The sequence below is a fragment of the Ranitomeya variabilis genome, chromosome 8, assembly GCF_051348905.1.
Source record: "Ranitomeya variabilis isolate aRanVar5 chromosome 8, aRanVar5.hap1, whole genome shotgun sequence".
Lineage (NCBI taxonomy): Eukaryota > Metazoa > Chordata > Amphibia > Anura > Dendrobatidae > Ranitomeya > Ranitomeya variabilis.
Window position 1 is genome coordinate 72,726,300 of NC_135239.1, and position 20,546 is coordinate 72,746,845.

The window sequence follows — 20,546 nt, forward strand, 5'->3', positions numbered from 1 at the left end:
TTGAGAGCCACACTCGGCTCTCAGAGAAGGTCTCCAGCCACAGCCAGCTCTTGCCCCACTCACAGTAGTGACAACCATAGCCCTCATTACTAGTATGACAGCCAATACCTTTCCACTGAAATCACACCAAGGCAGCTCCAGAGTCTCATATGTTACCCCCATTCAGATCTGCTCTTCTGTGCACGTCTACACACAAGTCACCATCTAAAGATCTACTCTTAATAGCTGTTTGCTACACCTGGTGCTAATTCACCAAGCTGGCGGACAGTCGCGAGCCACACATCATGGGCTCGCGAGCCACATCTGGCTCTCGAGCTACAGGTTGGGTACCCCTGATGTAGACCCTTAGTGGGATTAAATATAAAGTGTAAAAAGTTCTTTTAAAATAATTAAACAGATATAAAAAGTAAAGACACAAAAAAATTATGCTGTTACAAAAAAATATAAAGAAGTACACAAAATTGGTATCACTACATTTTTAATGACGTAAGCTGTAAAGTTTTTACATAAATTATCTCACACTGTAAACCTTATAAATTAAAAAAAAGTAATAATATACAATCCTGGAATGGCTGTTTTTGATCATTCCAATTTCAAACAAAGGGAGTGAGAATGGAAAAATTCTTCTTGGCCTAAAAAAAAAAATTGTAAAATTACTGATATTTTTCATTCTCCACTCTTAAACAAATAAAAAAAAAAGTTTTTCAGTTAATTAAATCTTATTCCAAAATGGTATCATTAAAATATAGAACTTGTCCTTATGTGGCATAAAGCAAAAAAAATTGTTGCTTTTGAAATGAATAGAAGAAAAAAAAAACAACTTAATCCATTAAGACTCAAAATAGTCCTGTCGTTAAAGGGAATCTGTCAGCAGGTTTTTACTACCTCATCTGAGAGCAGCGTGATGTAGGCAAAGAGAGGCTGAATCCAGTGTTGTATCACTTAGATTACTGGGTGCAGCCATACTGACACTACCAGTATTTTTAGATTGAGCATGAAGCAGAGCTGAGGAAGCTAACCCCGCCCACGCCAGGCTCTCTATATACAATTTTGTATAGACAATGAGCTGCCTATCACAGGAAGGGGTTGTGTCAGACTAAGGCTCACAGAGCCATCTAGTCACAGCAATGATCAGCTCCAGACACTAAAACAATCCATGGAAGCAAACTAATTCTCGGGGCTTCATAAGAGAAGCATCACTGAAATCTTTGTTTTAACCCCTACCGCATTCTGTCTTCAGACTGCATAGCAAAAACCAGCTGACAGATTCCCTTTAAGGTGTTAATTATATAAATAAAAAAAGCTGTATTGTAAATGTAATTTCATGTATAATTTCACTAATGGATTTGGCTGTTGGGTAAGGCTCTGTTGATGCTTCCATTCAGACATTCCGTTTGTTCCATTTTATAGGAGCAGACACATGAGATTAATAAATACGAGCCTGTTGAACTTGTGATGCAAAGGGAAGCAGAGGGTCCTCATTGATTGGGGTATGTCTAGGTTATGTTAGGTGTCCTCTCCTTTTTCTTTTTTCACTTTTTTCTTTTAAAAATTTACCAAAAACAGAACCTAGACTGACCCAAAATAACCATCGAGGCCCTTCTTCTTTTCTTTAGATCAGAATGATTTGTATATTCTCAATTATTTAATTTATTTTTTTCTATTTTCTAGAGAGAAAATGGTCCTTCAAAGTCTGTAAGACACACAGATTCAGGTAGGTCCTATAAAGTTCTATCTATCGTGACATCACCCATATTACATAGATTTTTCTGCTCCTTCTGTAGAGGCAAACAATAAATAAAATGAGAAATCTTTTTTTGTATGACCGATAATAGTTTTAGAGCTACAATAATATAACTCTGGATATAAAGCCTTCCAGGGTGACTATCTAATTATGGGTTATTTTCTGCTCTACGTATTTATATATTGTGCTCTCCATTACTTGTAATTGTGTGCAATAGATGGTTATGAGCTGCGCTAACACAACGCTCAGCAGGAACCATTCTCCGTGTTCACCAGTATAAACCATGCTGGAAGCTTTTGGAATTAATTAGTTGCAATGAATAGAATTATCTCTTTATTAGAAAGAAAATCACAAATACGTCTACTAGGATGGTCTCTACAGAAGCCTTATAAAAAATTCAATGGCTGCAAATTTTCCCTGCCGCTAGACAACGGGTTGCATTTTTATGACCTCCTGTAAGTTGGATAATAGGGGAAGGACATGAAAATACACAGTTACTGGAAATAAAAATTCTACAAATGCAAGAACGTTTTGGGGACTGCTGGACATTATACTTTAGTGCCCTTTAAATTGCATGCAGATCGGTGTGTCGCTCAGGAGGCAAGGAGCGCACAGCTCTTGCCTGAGAACACACACAGACTATGGTACGGGTTGAGTGGAAAGCATAGACTACGATGTCTATGCTTTTATTGACTCCTCACCCAGCTCTGTGTGCATTCTCAGACAAAACTGTGTGCTCTTCTCCCTGAGTTGCACTCTACTTAGCAGGTTTTTGAGTCATCAGTCAGGGTGTCAGGACCGGGATCCCCACTAATCTGCTTAGAATTAAAAATAAATATACAATATTAAAAGCTTAGTTGCTTTTTATGAAGTTTTTTCCAGCTCATGCCATAAAATTGTGATCTGCAAGTAGAATGGGTTTATCAATGGGATTCCTACTAGTCTAGAATATGGAGTACTGTAGAATAAAGAGGACTGCCAGGTACCCTTTGCATTTTGTGCAGATAGAGCGCTACTCTTGTCCTAAATATAAACCTTACAAGTCTCTGCCGATTTGTTAATATTTGTTAATACTCATCTGGGAGGCTCCGAGATGAGGGTGAGGCTTCCTACAAGCCCCCAAAATTAGCAAATATTTTGGGAGCCACGATAGTTTGCCAGGAACTCTTGTAAAGCTGCAATGTGCAGGATGCCAGGGTACTTCATCTTCAGAAGAAGAGAAGAAATAAAAAGAAAAGGCGACCATAAAGTCCAAAATGTAATGCGATAAAAAATCTGTAATTTTTATTATTGGTAAACAGGTAAAAATAACAGAAGAACAAATCAATGTAATAAAAAATGTTTACAATCAGTGGAACCAACCCAAGCTGAAAAAATGATGAGTGTCAATTAGGGTTGAGCGAAACGGGTCGTTCATTTTCATAAGTCGCCGACTTTTGGCAAAGTCGGCGTCTCATGAAACCCGACCCGATCCCTGTGTGGGGTCGGCCATGCGGTACGCGATCTAGGCGCGAAAGTCGCGTTTCGTATGACGCGTTTAGCGCCATTTTTGCAGCCAATGAAGGATCGTCAGAGTGCTGACGTAGGTGTTAGGGGGCGTACACAACAACAGGCATTTTTTTTACGCGTGCATTACAGCGATGTGCAAAGTGTAAAATGAGCGTTCTGGGAGCGATGTAGAGAGAGAGAGAGAGAAAGAGAGATTTAAAAAAATAATCTTAAAAAAATTTCGAGAGAGAGAGATTTAAAAAATAATATTAAAAAAATTTCTTCATTGGGTTTCGTGTTTTGGCCGAAACCCGACTTTTCACGGTGGTCGGCCGATTACACTCGACTCGACTTTTAAGACAGTCGGGTTTCACAAAACCCGACTCGACCCTAAAAAACTAAAGGTCGCTCAACCCTAGTGTCAATCAATATGCAACAAGTATGTTGATAGCTAAGTGAAAAATATATTAATAAAAGTTATATTAATACAAAGGTATCCTCCAGTAGTAAGGTGCATACACGGAGTTGTATAGATTATATATCAAGTAATAAAGTGCAAGTGCAAAACAGCTCCAAAAGAGTGTCACCGTAAATGCATGATGTAGGTGTATGTAATCCTACACAAGGTTATAAAGACACAATAGAAATAACAATAACTATAGATATGAAATAGAGACCATAGGTAATCATATAAAATAAATCCAACGATAGAGAAGGTAATACTCACTAGAATAGTAGAGGTCTCCCTTTCCTGGATGATGTCCTCCACAACGCGCGTTTCGGCACGCTGCCTTCTTCAGAAGTGGACCCTCCATTAAGATGCACATTCAAAGGCAGGAAATGGGATGTGGCCTGCAAAAGAGGCTGCGGTTGTGCAAAAAATCTCCTGTACTACAGCCTCCAAAAGTTGGCTATTATGTCCTCAACACTGCGAAATGTGCATAACAATGTTATTATTTAGATCAATTAATAATAGTCAGCCTATATCTAGATTAATTTTGTATTCCTACAGATAAATCACATTAAACTTCCAGCTACCTTCTTCTGTTTGAAATCTCTTGTTTTTTTTTTTAAATTTAGGTTAAATATTATCACTGATTACTGTACAGTTCGGAGAATTTTTTATAAGCTGACAAGTGACACTAATGTGACCAACTTGTGATTGAATGCGTTAATAAGAGTTGATTTTCTAAAGCCTTCCTAGTTTACTGCTGAGCCATGCTATACTGCTCACTGGCCAAAGTGCGCTAATTTGGCTCAGGAAATGTTTGAACATATTGCCAATCGCCTTGTCCCTTGTTACATGGCCAACAAAATTGACTACTGTTTTAAATTGTCTCTTGATAATAAGCTGATCACAAGGCCTAACATAAACTATTTTTCCTATATCAACCTTCTTGACCCCTGTGGCTATAAGATAAAAAAAATTAAGGTCTGGAGTTAAGTAATGCCAGGGGCTGGCTGGCAAATTTTGGCCTAGGGGGCAAGCACACATCAGTGGCCCATGAGCAGCGGCCCATCTTTTTTGTATTTACCTATGGCTACTTCATAACGGGAGTAAAAAGATAAAGCCAAAATAATGATGGGCTAGTTGTGGTCGAATGCTTATTAGATTCTCATTCACTTCTACCGGGGTGCCACTGAGAGAGGTGTCTGAGACTCTAGTCAGCATGTGACCATAACTATGCAAATTCTTACTTTGCTGACAGTGTGTGCACAGTGCTCTATCACGATTCAGCAATCTGCAGTGATAGAGGAACTACATAAATTTGACCTCGGGAAACAAACAGTTTTGCATGTTGTCTTCCGAATTGATTAAAGGGATCCTGTCACCAGTTTTGTCATATATCAGCTAAAACTATCACCTTATTCAGCGCCTGTGCTGCATTCCATAAATGCTTATATAACCCTTTGACTTCCCCTGTACACCCCCAAAATCCTTTTTAAGTTCTCCCGCTCTGTATGGTAGTCGGGTTGGACCGGTACAATAGGAGTGGTTTCAGGCCTCTCCATCCCTCCCTCAGCTGTGCTTGCTGTTCTTTAATTGATGTGAATGACGCCTCGCATCATCCACATTGCTGGGAGGAATCCTGCAGTTTTGGGGGGGGGGTATACAGGGGCAGTTAGGGGGTTATATAACCAGTTATGGAATGCAGCTGAATAAGGTGATAGTTGTAGTTGATATGTGATAAAACTGGTGACAGGTTCCCTTTAATGCATTCTTGAATCTATTGTAAAATAGACAAAACAGTCCACCTAAAGAAGCCTTGTATTGACTTTTTTCTCTCTAAGGCTACTTTCACACTAACGTTAACTGCATTACGTCGCAAATCCGTTTTTTTGCCGAAAAAACGGATGCGTCAAAAAAGTGAAAAACGTATGCAACGCATACAGCATTTCGACGGATCCGTCGCAAATCCGTTAAACGTTTCCGTCGAAAATACTGGATGCGTTGCATACGTTGCATCCGTTTTTACGACTGATCCGTTTTTAAAATGGGAGGCTCCCAAATTTGATTGGCTACTGGAAAATATGGAAAACTATATAGTTACTGTTTTTACAGCCCATCTTTGAGGGTTTTAGTTTTGTGGCAGCGATGGAAGGTGTTCTTGTGAGGATTGCTAGTTTGGTTACCGACATTATCTTTGAGACGAATCGCCTGGATATCATAGTGCGGGAGAAGGAGGCGGCAGCGGAAAAACGGAGGATGCTTCTGCAGCAACGGAGACGGAGGCGACTCTGGATACATCCGATTAATGAACTACGGATGATGATAAAGGGATCCAAACCCTACCCCTAACCTCACCCCTAACCGTTTAATGAACATTTTCTGACAGTCATAGTGCCACGTATTTCAGTGCCACGTATTTCAGTGCCACGTATTTCAGTGCCACGTATTTCAGTGCCACGTATTTCAGTGCCACGTATTTAAGTGCCACGTATTTCAGTGCCACGTATTTCAGTGCCACGTATATAAGTGCCACGTATTTCAGTGCCACGTATTTCAGTGCCACGTATATAAGTGCCACGTATTTCAGTGCCACGTATTTCAGTGCCACGTATATAAGTGCCACGTATATAAGTGCCACGTATTTAAGTGCCACGTATATAAGTGCCACGTATATAAGTGCCACGTATAACCACGTAGTTATAGTATTTATAGTACGTGGCACTTAAATACGTGGCACTTATATACGTGGCACTTATATACGTGGCACTTATATACGTGACACTTAAATACGTGGCACTGAAATACGTGGCACTGAAATACGTGGCACTTATATACGTGGCACGTATATACGTGGCACTTATATACGTGGCACTTATATACGTGGCACTTATATACGTGGCTGGCTGGGGTCTTATGGCTGGCAGTCTTCTCTCTGGGTCTTGCTGGCATATGTGGGGTTGAAGGCCCAGGCCAGGTTTATATAGATTTGGGGGTGTCTGGCCAATTGGCAACAAAATCCAGCTTCTGAGCATGCTCAGTGTAAAAAAACGTATTGCAGCGCTGCATTGCGTCGTACGACGTGTCCCGACGCATCCGTCGCTCATAGGCTTCCATTGTAGCCAACGACGTATGCCGCAGGATGCGTCGCGACACGTTTTTTAGGCGGAGACAAAAAACGTTACAAGCAACGTTTTTTGCCGACGACGTGTGGCCAAATTTCGACGCATCTGTCGTAAAACGGACACGACGTATGCCAATCCGTCGCAATACGTCGCCAATACAAGTCTATGGGGAAAAAACGCATCCAGCAAAAACTTTTGCTGGATGCGTTTTTTCTGAAAAAAGACGTTTTGAGACGTAATGCAGTTAACGCTAGTGTGAAAGTAGCCTAAGGCCGAAGTCACATTAGCGTGTCACATCCGGTGTGAGAGAGTGCTCTGTGCTCCGATCCTCTCGCATCAGAGAGTCGTAGCACAGTTGCGGAGGAGATGGAAAAATTTAATTTCTCCATCTCCTCCATTGCCGATGTTGGCGGTAGTCGCACTGCACTCGGGTGATATCTGAGTGCAGGTCGATGTTTCATAATAGACTTATATGGGTGCATGCGATCCGATTCTCTGATGCAGTCGCAGTATGCTGCAAATTGTTTTTGCATGTCAAATTGGCATGGGAAAATAATCGCAGATGTGGGCTGCCTCATAGTTTAACATTCGTCCAAGTGCAATCCGATTTTTTTATTAAATTGCACTCGTCCGATTACAATGCAAGTGGGAGTGAGCCCTGAACCAGAGTAAATGTTAGTGTAGTGTATGTCATCTGATTAATATACTCACTTACTGCCACCATCTCTTGGACCAGCGCCGTTTTACTCTTCTTCTCGTCACCTGGCAGTGACTTTTACAATATAAGACTATGGAGCGTAAGAATGAGGCTCATAACAAGGGTCCATAGGCTTACATTGTAAAAGAGCCTTCCACGTCGCATAAAGTGAGCCGTAGAGTCTGAGGAGTGATGGCGTCACTCAGAGGAGGAGCAGAATGGCTCTGGACACCGGAGAAGTGTGACTGCTATATGATATATCGGTGACCTACCCTGTATCCTGTATAAGATCTGATGTCTGTGCACGTAATATATTACATACAGTATATAGGAGACTATGTAACTGGTATATGATATGCCAGTAGTCGAGAACCTGTGACACGCGTTCCATAGGGGGCATGCAGTGGGGCGGGGCCGACAGATGAGGAGCCCGATGGCACTAGCCCCTACTTCAGCTGGATGTGCTGTTATAACATTTTGCTATACAGCCCACAATGCAGGGCATTCGAGCACAATACAGGACGCTGGCGATCAATTTTAAAGAACTGGAAAACTCCTTGCAGGATTCCAGTACTTCATACTAAATATTTGTAATAATGAATGTATTATATGAATGAAAGGGAATTTGCCGTTATGAAGTTTTCATGGCGAAGCCTGCAACATAGCGCCTTACACTCTGACTTTGTGTTACTGAAAGATCGTTTAGTTGTTAATTATTAATTGAACTAGAGACTGTGTGCCTTCCTATCGTGTATGGTCCAGGTTAAATTGCTAACCCAATAAAGAGTATCCAGCTTCTCTGAAATTTCCAATAATTGAACAATAATGATTGAACTTGTAATAAATCAGAACAACTATAATTAATAGTTTTACTCTCTTATTTATGTGGAACCTTTGAAATGTTCTAATTAAGGTCTTGTAATATAGATTTGTGTGGTATGGCTTGGTATTGCAGTGCCTATAGCCTGTGATGAGTTTAGACATTACCAAAAATATTGCTTCATGGGCATTTGTCTGCCTTATTAGAGAGGTACTCCCTCTAGAAGATTTTATTAGCACCATTATTTGGCACAAAGTTTGGAAACACCCTGCTATATTATATTTAAAATCTCTGAAAATCCATGTAGATTCGGGCCACAGTTTAAGCAAAATATGTAAAATTATTATAAACCTTCCATTTAAGCAACTTAATCATAATAACTGTATAAGGAGCCTTAAAAGATATTCCCAATATCACAGTTTGGTATTATAATGTGTATGTATATAGTTAGTCATTTGTGTCAATATAACTTGTTGCTAAATCTGCCTCTTTTTTTACACACATCACTCCATGTAGATGGCCTTCCAGGCTGTTTACCCTCCAGTTGCTATTAGATCCGTCTTGATGTAGCTCCGCTTCTCCTAGTTGACCATGAGCAGTGAGTGTGGTCTGTCTCATTGGCTTCCAGCACAGCTCTTCTACGCATACAGTACAGAGCAAAAGTTTGGACACATCTTCTCATTTAAAGATTTTTCTGTATTTTTATGACTATGAAAATTGTAAATTCACACTGAAGGCATCAAAACTATGAATTAACTCATGTGGAATTATATACTTAACAAAAAAGTGTGAAACATCTGAAAATATGTCTTATATTCTAGGTTCTTCAAAGTAGCCACTTTTGCTTTGATGACGGCTTTGCACACTCTTGGCATTCTCTTGATGAGCTTCAAGAGGTAGTCACCAGCAATGGTTTTCACTTCACAGGTGTGCCCTGTCAGGTTTAATAAGTGGGATTTCTTGCCTTATAAATGGGGTTGGGACCATCAGTTGTGTTGTGCAGAAGTCTGGTGGATACACAGCTGATAGTCCTTCTGAATAGACTGTTAGAATTTGTATTATGGCAAGAAAAAAGCAGCTACGAAAAAGGAGTGGCCATCATTACTTTAACCCCTTCCCGACCCATGACGCCACGTAGGCGTCATGAAAACCCGTGCCTTCCCGACCCATGACGCCTATGTGGCGTCATGGAATGATCGCGTCTCTGCAGATCGGGTGAAAGGGTTAACTCCGATTTCACCCGATCTGCAGAGAGAGGGGGAGTTGTACTTCAGCCCAGGGGGGGTGGCTTTGCCCCCACGTGGCTACGATCGCTCTGATTGGCTGTTGAAAGTGCAACAGCCAATCAGAGCAATTTGCAATATTTCACCTATGAAAATGGTGAAATATTGCAATCCAGCCATGGCCGATGCTGCAATAGCATCTGCCATGGCTGGAAATCATGTACTGGCCCCCCCCACCGCCCCCGATCTCCTCCCCAGTCCTCCGTTTTTGTCCGGTGCCCCCTCCGTTCCCCTGTCCGCTCCCCCGTGCTCCTGTCCGCTCCCCCGTGCTCCTGTCCTCTCCCCCGGTCCTCCGATCCCCTCCCCTGTGCTGCGATCCACCCCCCCACCACCCCCTCATACTTACCGAGCCTCCCGAAGTCGGTCCGTCTTCTCCCTGGGCGCCGCCATCTTCCAAAATGGCGGGCGCGCCGGGCGCATGCTCAGTACGCCCGCCGGCCGGCAGAGTCATTACAGGTACATTTTGATCGCTGTGGTAGGTTCTATCACAGCGATCAAAATAAAAAAATAATAAATCACCCCCCCCTTTATCACCCCCATAGGTAGGGACAATAATAAAATAAAGAAAATATATATTTTTTTTTTTCCACTAGGGTTAGGGTTAGAACTAGGGTTAGAACTAGGGTTAGGGTTAGGGGTAGGGTTAGGGTTAGGGGTAGGGTTAGGGGTAGGGTTATGGCATGTGCACACAGAGCGGATCGGCCGCGGATCCGCAGCGGATCGGCCGCGGATCGGCAGCGGATCCTCAGCGGATCGGCCGCGGATCCGCACCGGATCGGCAGCGGATCGGCCGCGCATCCGCAGCGGATCGGCAGCGGATCGGCCGCGGATACCCGCGGATCGGCAGCGGATCCGCAGCGGATACCCGCGGATCCGCAGCGGATACCCGCGGATCGGCAGCGGATCCGCAGCGGATCCGCAGCGGATACCCGCGGATCGGCAGCGAATCCGCAGCGGATCCGCAGCGGATACCCGCGGATCCGCAGCGGATCCGCAGCGGATACCCGCGGATCGGCAGCGAATCCGCAGCGGATCCGCAGCGGATACCCGCGGATCGGCAGCGGATACGCAGCGGATCGGCCGCGGATCCGCAGCGGATCGGCCGCGGATTGGCAGCGGATCCGCAGCGGATTGGCAGCGGATCCGCAGCGGATTGGCCGTGGATCCGCAGCGGATTGGCCGCTGCGAATTCGAAGCAGTTTTCCATCAAGTTTACAGTACCATGTACACCTAAGGAAAACCAAATCCGCTGTGCCCATGGTGCGGAAAATTCCGTGCAGAAACGCTGCGTTGTATTTTCCGCAGCATGTCAATTCTTTGTGCGGATTCCGCAGCGTTTTACACCTGTTCCTCAATAGGAATCCGCAGGTGAAATCCGCACAAAAAAATACTGGAAATCTGCTGTAAATCCGCAGGTAAAACGCAGTGCCTTTTACCTGCAGATTTTTCAAAAATCGTGCGGAAAAATCTCAGACGAATCCGCAACGTGGGCACATAGCCTTAGGGTTAGGGTTGGAATTAGAGTTAGGGTTGGAATTAGGGCTAGGGTTTGAAATAGGGTTAAGATTAGGCTTGTGGTTAGGGTTACGGATAGGGTTAGGGGTGTGTTGGGGTTACAGTTGTGGTTAGGGTTGGGATTAGGGTTACGGTTGGGATTAGGGTTAGGATTAGGGTTGGAATTAGGGTTACGGGTGTGTTGCGGTTAGGGGTGTGTTGGGGTTAGGGTTGTGATTAGGGTTATGGCTACAGTTGGGATTAGGATTAGGGGTGTGTTGGGGTTAGTGTTGAAGTTAGAATTGAGGGGTTTCCACTGTTTAGGCACATCAGGGGTCTCCAAACGCAACATGGCGCCACCATTGATTCCAGCCAATCTTGCGTTCAAAAAGTCAAATGGTGCTCCCGCCCTTCCAAGCCCCGACGTGCGCCCAAACAGTGGTTTACCCCCACATTTGGGGTACCAGCGTACTCAGGACAAACTGGGCAACAACTGTTGGGGTCCAATTTCTCCTGTTACCCTTGCAAAAATAAAAAATTACTTGCTAAAACATAATTTTTGAGGAAAGAACAATTATTTTTTATTTTCACGGCTCTGCGTTATAAACTTCTGTGAAGCACTTGGGGGTTGAAAGTGCTCACCACACATCTAGATAAGTTCCTTCGGGGGTCTAGTTTCCAAAATGGGGTCACTTGTGGGGTGTTTCTACTGTTTAGGCACATCAGGGGCTCTGCAAATGCAATGTGACGCCCGCAGACCATTCCATCAAAGTCTGCATTTCAAATGTCACTACTTCCCTTCCGAGCCCTGACGTGTGCCCAAACAGTGGTTTACCCCCACATATGGGGTATCAGCGTACTCACAACAAACTGGGCAACAAATATTGGGGTCCAATTTCTCCTGCTACCCTTGTGAAAATAAAAAATTGCTTGCTAAAACATATTTTTTGAGGAAAGAAAAATGATTTTTTATTTTCACGGCTCTGCGTTGTAAACTTCTGTGAAGCACTTGGGGGTTGAACGTGCTCACCACACATCTAGATAAGTTCCTTGGGGGGGTCTAGTTTCCAAAATGGGGTCACTTGTGGGGGGTTTCTACTGTTTAGGCATATCAGGGGCTCTGCAAACGTAACATGATGCCCGCAGACCATTCCATCAAAGTCTGCATTCCAAAACGTCACTACTTCCCTTCCGAGCCCCGGCATGTGCCCAAACAGTGGTTTACCCCCACATATGGGGTATCAGCGTACTCAGGAGAAACTGGACAACAACTTTTGGGGTCCAATTTCTCCTGTTACTCTTGCAAAAATAAAAAATTCTGGGCTAAAAAAATATTTTTGAGGAAAGGAAACACATTTATTATTTTCACGGCTCTGCGTTATAAACTTCTGTGAAGCACTTGGGGGTTCAAAGTGCTCACCACACATCTAGATAAGTTCCCTTGGGGGTCTAGTTTCCAAAATGGAGTCACTTGTGGGGAGTTCCTACTGTTTAGGCACATCAGGGGCTCTGCAAACGCAACCTGATGCCCGCAGAGCATTCCATCAAAGTCTGCATTTCAAAACGTCACTACTTCCCTTCCGAACCCCGACGTGTGCCAAAACAGTGGTTTACCCCCACATATGGGGTATCAGCGTACTCAGGAGAAACTGGACAACAACTTTTGGGGTCCAATTTCTCCTATTACCCTTGGGAAAATAAAAAATTGTGGGCTAAAAAATCATTTTTGAGAAAAGAAAAATTATTTTTTATTTTCATGGCTCTGCGTTATAAACTTCTGTGAAGCACTTTGGGGTTCAAAGTGCTCACCACACATCTAGATTAGTTCCTTGGGAGGTCTAGTTTCCAAAATGGGGTCACTTGTGCGGGAGCTCCAATGTTTAGGCACACAGGGGCTCTCCAAACGCGACATGGTGTCCGCTAATGATTGGAGCTAATTTTCCATTCAAAAAGCCAAATGGCGTGCCTTCCTTTCCGAGCCCTGCCGTGCGCCCAAACAGTGGTTTACCCCCACATATGGGATATCATCGTACTCAGGACAAACTGGACAACAACATTTGGGGTCCAATTTCTCCTATTACCCTTGGGAAAATAAAAAATTCTGGGCTAAAAATCATTTTTGAGGAAAGAAAAATTATTTTTTTATTTTCACGGCTCTGCGTTATAAACTTCTGTGAAGCACCTGGGAGTTATAAGTGCTCACTATGCATCTAGATAAGTTCCTTGGGGGGTCTAGTTTCCAAAATGGGGTCACTTGTAGGGGAGCTCCAATGTTTAGGCACACAGGGGCTCTCCAAATGCGACATGGTGTCCGCTAACAATTGGAGCTAATTTTCCATTCAAAAAGTCAAATGGTACGCCTCCCCTTCCGAGCCTTGCCGTGCACCCAAACAGTGGTTTACCCCCACATATGAGGTATCGGCATACTCAGGAGAAATTGCCCAACAAATTTTAGGATCCATTTTATCCTGTTGCCCATGTGAAAATGAAAGAATTGAGGCTAAAAGAAATTTTGTGTGAAAAAAAAGTACTTTTTCATTTTTGCGGATCAATTTGTGAAGCACCTGGGGGTTTAAAGTGCTCACTATGCCTCTAGATGAGTTCCTTGGGGGGTCTAGTTTCCAAAATGGGGTCACTTGTGGAGGAGCTCCAATGTTTAGGCACACAGGGGCTTTCCAAACGCGACATGGTGTCCGCTAACGATGGAGATAATTTTTCATTCAAAAAGTCAAATGGCGCTCCTTCCCTTCCGAGCCTTACCATGTGCCCAAACAGTGGTTTACCCCCACATGTGAGGTATCGGTGTACTCAGGAGAAATTGCCCAACAAATTTTAGGATCCATTTTATCCTGTTGCCCATGTGAAAATGAAAAAATTGAGGCTAAAATAATTTTTTTGTGAAAAAAAAGTACTTTTTCATTTTTACGGATCAATTTGTGAAGCACCTGGGGGTTTAAAGTGCTCACTATGCTTCTAGATAAGTTCCTTGGGGGGTCTAGTTTCCAAAATGGGGTCACTTGTGGGGGAGCTCCAATGTTTAGGCACACGGGGGCTCTCCAAACGCGACATGGTGTCCGCTAAAGATTGGAGCCAATTTTTCATTGAAAAAGTCAAATGGCGCTTCTTCCCTTCCGAGCCCTGCCGTGCGCCCAAACAGTGGTTTACCCCCACATATGAGGTATCAGCGTACTCAGGACAAATTGGACAACAACGTCCGTGGTCCAGTTTCTCCTTTTACCCTTGGGAAAATAAAAAAATTGTTGCTAAAAGATCATTTTTGTGACTAAAAAGTTAAATGTTAATTTTTCCCCTATTTGTTGCTTCTGCTGCTGTGAAACACCTGAAGGGTTAATAAACTTCTTGAATGTGGTTTTGAGCACCTTGAGGGGTGCAGTTTTTAGAATGGTGTCACTTTTGGGTATTTTCAGCCATATAGAACCCTCAAAATTACTTCAAATGTGAGGTGGTCCCTAAAAAAAATGGTTTTGTAAATTTTGTTGTAAAAATGAGAAATCACTGGTCAAATTTTAACCCTTATAACTTCCTAGCCAAAAAAAAATTTGTTTCCAAAATTGTGCTGATGTAAAGTAGACATGTGGGAAACGTTATTTATTAACTATCTTGTGTCACATAACTCTCTGGTTTAACAGAATAAAAATTCAAAATGTGAAAATTGCGAAATTTTCAAAATTTTCGCCAAATTTCCGTTTTTTTCACAAATAAACTCAGAAATTATCGACCTAAATTTACCACTAACATGAAGCCCAATATGTCACGAAAAAACAATCTCAGAATCGCTAGGATCCGTTGAAGCGTTCCTGAGTTATTACCTCATAAAGGGACACTGGTCAGAATTGCAAAAAACGGCAAGGTCATTAAGGCCAAAATAGGCTGGGTCATGAAGGGGTTAAGAAATGAAGGTCAGTCAGTCCGAAAAATTGGGAAAACTTTGAAAGTGTCCCCAAGTGCAGTTGCAAAAACCATAAAGCGCTACAAAGAAACTGGCTCACATGAGGACCGCCCCAGGAAAGGAAGACCAAGAGTCACCTCTGCTTCTGAGGATAAGTTTATCCGAGTCACCAGCCTCAGAAATTGCAGGTTAACAGCAGCTCAGATTAGAGACCAGGTCAATGCCACACAGAGTTCTAGCAGCAGACACATCTCTACAAGAACTGTTAAGAGGAGACTTTGTGCAGCAGGCCTTCATGGTAAAATAGCTGCTAGGAAACCACTGCTAAGGACAGGCAACAAGCAGAAGAGACTTGTTTGGGCTAAAGAACACAAAAATGGACATTAGACCAGTGGAAATCTGTGCTTTGGTTTGATGAGTCCAAATTTGAGATCTTTGGTTCCAACCACCGTGTCTTTGTGCGACGCAGAAAAGGTGAATGGATGGACTCTACATGCCTGGTTCCCACTGTGAAGCATGGAGGAGGAGGTGTGATGGTGTGGGGGTGCTTTGCTGGTGACACTGTTGGGGATTTATTCAAAATTGAAGGCAAACTGAACCAGCATGGCTACCACAGCATCTTGCAGCGGCATGCTATTCCATCCGGTTTGCTTTTAGTTGGACCATCATTTATTTTTCAACAGGACAATGACCCCAAACACACCTCCAGGCTGTGTAAGGACTATTTGACTAAGAAGGAGAGTGATGGGGTGCTACACCAGATGACCTGGTCTCCACAGTCACCAGACCTGAACCCAATCGTGATGGTTTGGGGTGAGCTGGACCGCAGAGTGAAGGCAAAAGTGCCAACAAGTGCTAAGCATCTCTGGGAACTCCTTCAAGATTGTTGGAAGACCATTCCCGGTGACTACCTCTTGAAGCTCATCAAGAGAATGCCAAGAGTGTGCAAAGCAGTCATCAAAGCAAAAGGTGGCTACTTTGAAGAACCTAGAATATAAGACATAATTTCTGTTGTTAAGTATATACTTCCACATGTGTTAATTCATAGTATTGATGCCTTCAGTGTGAATGTACAATTTTCATAGTCATGATAATACAGAAAAATCTTTAAATGAGAAGGTGTGTTCAAACTTTTGCTCTGTACTGTATATCACTGACAGAATATTTTCTGTGATTAGAATACATTCTATTCTTCTATGCATTGTATGATCCTGTTCAGTAGCCTGTGAGCCTGATATTATCTTCTGCCATCTGCATCAACATCACCGCATATGTGTTCTTACATTATTGTTCTGTTAGCTGGTTTCCAGAAAAGAACAACAGTTCTGCACTCCACTGTTTGTAGCCTGCAAAATGAAGCACTAAACTGTGACATGTGCATGGACAGTGCGGTATTTGTAGTTTCACACCACTGAGCTGTTAGAAGCAGCCATCAACCCTCCTTGTGTGAGCTCTGCGGTGCTCAGTTGTGCAGGCAGAGAGAGCTGAAGGAAGGACTGTTGACTTCTAATTAAAGGTAGATAACAAAGCAATGATGTAAAATCAATCTAAAGCTATGTTGACGTGGATGACAGTAGATAAAAATCTTTCAGGCAGAGTTATATACATGGCCATAAATTACACAGAACAACAGCTTAGCTTGATAATGTGTGAAATATTTGTGTTAGGGTACTGTCACACAGTGCAATTTTGATCGCTACGACGGCACGATCCGTGACGTCGCAGCGATCGTATGATTATCGCTCCAGCGTCGTAGACTGCGGTCACACGTTGCAATCACGGCGCTGGAGCGATGCCGAAGTCCCCGGGTAACCAGGGTAAACATCGGGTTACTAAGCGCAGGGCCGCGCTTAGTAACCCGATGTTTACCCTGGTTACCAGCGTAAACGTAAAAAAACCAAACAGTACATACTTACATTCCGGTGTCTGTCCCCCGGCGTTCTGCTTCTCTCCACTGTGTAAGCACCATAGCCGGAAAGCAGAGCGGTGACGTCAGACGTCACCGCCGTGCTCGCTTTCCGGCCGGCAGGCGCTCACAGTGCAGAGAAGCTGAGACGCCGGAGGACAGACACCGGAATGTAAGTATGTACTGTTTGTTTTTTTTACGTTTACGCTGGTAACCAGGGTAAACATCGGGTTACTAAGCGCGGCCCTGCGCTTAGTTACCCGATGTTTACCCTGGTTACAAGCGAACACATCGCTGGATCGCTGTCACACACAACGATCCAGCGATGTCAGCGGGTGATCAAGCGACGAAAGAAAGTTCCAAACGATCTGCTACGATGTACGATTCTCAGCAGGATCCCTGATCGCTGCTGCGTGTCAGACACTGCGATATCGTAACGATATCGCTAGAACGTCACGAATCGTACCGTCGTAGCGATCAAAATTGCACTGTGTGACGGTACCCTTAGATGCAGCCAAGCCAGGGGCAGACACTGACAGAAGTGGGCCTCCATTCAAAAACGTATGTGACCTTTGCCATCCAATACCTCATGATAATGCACTTATTTAAGTGTTTTTAATTGTGCTCTCACATTATGTTTTATACGTACTCAGCGGCTCTTTTGGGGCATATGTCCCAATCCCCCTCACAAAACAGGATTCAGACGTATGCACCGACATGGCCAAAGGCTATAATAGTGAAAGCAGAACGAACATGCACTCTGCCATGCATCATTTTCGAACGTGTATGCCTACTGGAAATGGACACTTGATGTATAGACTGTGGCCCCGAATCCCGTTTTGCAAGGGGGTAGGGTTTTGGACATATGCCCCAACAGGGCCACCTAGCGTGTACTAAAGGCAATGTAAAAGCAACCTTACAGTAACTGCTTGCTGCTTTGGTGTTGAAAGAGGGGCTCCTTACATCTTGGGCTCCTGTGTGGCTGTACACGTTTGCACTAATGCTATTGTTTAGCAGAGCTGTCTTGGAAAACCTGTGCTGTTTTACACATTCATCAGTCAGCCACGCTAGAGGATAGGGCTAGTCAGAAGCACACAGGATAGGGAGGGAGGGGTGTGCAGCACTAGGTGGAGCAGGGTGCTGCTGGGAAATGTAGTTATAGCAATGTAGGAATAAGGCCACTCTTTCAGCTATGTGACGATGGAAGCACAAATGGGTATATGGAGAAAAAAAGACAAAATAGTGCAAAAAATAATCTTTGTTGATCTTTTACTGTGCTTTGTAAAAAATAATGTGATTCAGGCAATAACCCTTTGAGGGTTGGGCAAACCAAAAATTACTTTACACTGTGGTGAGTGAGAAATCTGACCTAATATGCATAGCCTAAATGTACTAATGTGAGTCAATCTACATAAATTATGACAATCAAAAGTGTAAAGAGAAATCAGTATAAACGAATCTAAAGCAGAAGGTTATCAATGAATAATGGGAGCCATGAGAATTCACTTCTACATAGCCCGGGTCTCTAGAGCAGCTGCAATGTGCTTATATGAGTAGCAGGAACCTTCGAAAAATCAGTACTGGAATGTATAATGAAATGCTTTATGTCACATTCTGCCAAAAGACAAAAGCACAGTAATATGAGGTAAAGAGAATGGAGGCTTCAGTCAATAAGAAAACAGTTCACAGGGAAGAACAGGTTGGAAACAACTGATCACTTTTATTAAAAATCCTAAAGATGTGGATATATTTACTGTTTTTATATAAAAAAAATGTATGTGTGTGTATACTGTAAAATTATGGGTTTGAATGGTGCAGCTGGAGAGTTCCTGCAGAATATTAAATGCAGCTCTTGGGTATATTCTATGGTCAACATTATTGACATTCCTGAATAATAAGTACGCCATTTAAAATACCTCTTGAAATAAATTGTTTAGGAACTTACATGTTTGGTGCAGAAAAAAAACAAGGATAACAAAATAAAGATTGGGCACATGTAAAAAAGGATACAACATTTAAAACAATGCTAGGACATAACATGATTAAAGGGAACCTGTCACCCCCAAAATCGAAGGTGAGCTAAGCCCACCAGCATCAGGGGCTTATCTACAGCATTCTGGAATGCTCTAGATAAGCCCCCAATGTATCCTGAAAGATGAGAAAAAGAAGTTAGATTATACTCACCCAGGGGCGGTCCCGGCCTGGTTCTGGTCCGATGGGCGTCGCGGTCCGGTCCGGGGCCTCCCATCTTCTTATGATGACGTCCTCTTCTTGTCTTCACACTGCGTCTCCGGTGTAGGCATACTTTATCTGCCCTGTTGAGGGCAGAGCAAAGTACTGCAGTGCGCAGGCGCCGGGAAAGGTCACAGAGGCCCGATGCCTGCAGTACTTTGCTCTGCCCTCAACAGGGCAGACAAAGTACGCCTGCGCTGGAGCTGCTTGTGAAGACCAGAAGAGGACATCATCGTAAGAATATGGAAGGCCCCGGACCGGACCGCGACGCCCATCGGACCGGACCGGGACCGCCCCTGAATGAGTATAATCTAACCTCTTTTTCTCATCTTTCAGGATACATCGGGGGCTTATCTACAGCATTACATAATGCTGTAGATAAGCCCCTGATGCTGGTGGACTTATCTCACCTTCGATTTTGGGGGTGACAGGTTCCCTTTAATGGCTCCATTTGTTCATTTGAAAGCAAAGGAGATAATCAGAATAACCTGTGACTAATTATAAAGTAGACTTCATTTGTCCGAAACTTGTAAATGTTCACATGATATTATGAAGCCTATAAGTGGTGGCTTTAATGCTTAAAAAGATCAGTTTTATTCTTTGTTCACTGCTCACAAAGAGAAGAGAGAACATAAATGCTATGATCACTAAGCACAAGCAGTTTAAAGAGTCTAAAATTGTCTTCAAAGACCTTGGCATCTCAGTTTCAACAATTTGAAATTTTACCATGAAATTTGCTACTCTTGAAAAAATGATTAAGGCCTCTTTCACACATCCGTCGGTATGGGGCCATCGCAAACCGGCGGCCCGACATACCGACGGACATTGTGTACAATTGTGCACAACGTGGGCAGCGGATGCAGTTTTACGACGCATCCGCTGCCCATTGTGAGTTCCGGGGAGGAGGGGGCGGAGTTTCGGCCGCACATGCACAATCGAAAATGGTGGACTTGTCGCACAAGAAAAGTTACATTGAACGTTTTTTTGTGGTGATGGTCTGCCAATTATCGACGCATCCAGTGCACGACGTATGGAACGTGTGTCCATACGTCTCGATGCGTCGATAATACAAGTCTATGTCTGTAATTTTGCAGGATGCGTTTTTTGCACAGAACGACGCATTGCAACGTCTTTATAAAGACGGAAGTGTAAAAGTAGCCTAACCTTATGGAACATGGTGGAAATAGGAAAATTAAAGCAGTATTTTCAAGTTGTCTTTGGAGCATCTCAAAGCAATGTAATGTTGGTTTCCTAACTTCTTGGATTCTAGCAGAGCGGGATCTCCTCCTTGAGTGACAACTCTGGCGAATAGTAGAACTGTTGTATTAGTAGAACTATTTTAAGCTCAGCACAGGTTCTACTGCAACACAGTAACCTGTCAGTAGTTTGTTTTAGAGTC

At 43.4% G+C, this 20,546-nt stretch overlaps 1 protein-coding gene across 3 annotated transcripts in view; it reads left to right on the top strand.

Moving 5' to 3' along the window:
• Nucleotides 1-20,546, top strand: part of VAV3 (vav guanine nucleotide exchange factor 3) — a 248,480-nt gene that overhangs the window by 185,415 nt on the left and 42,519 nt on the right. For all 3 annotated transcript variants that reach the window (XM_077277485.1, XM_077277487.1, XM_077277486.1), the window contains exon 19: nucleotides 1,672-1,714. In XM_077277485.1, coding sequence (XP_077133600.1) covers nucleotides 1,672-1,714 — 43 coding nt within the window. The remainder of the gene's footprint in view (nucleotides 1-1,671; nucleotides 1,715-20,546) is intronic.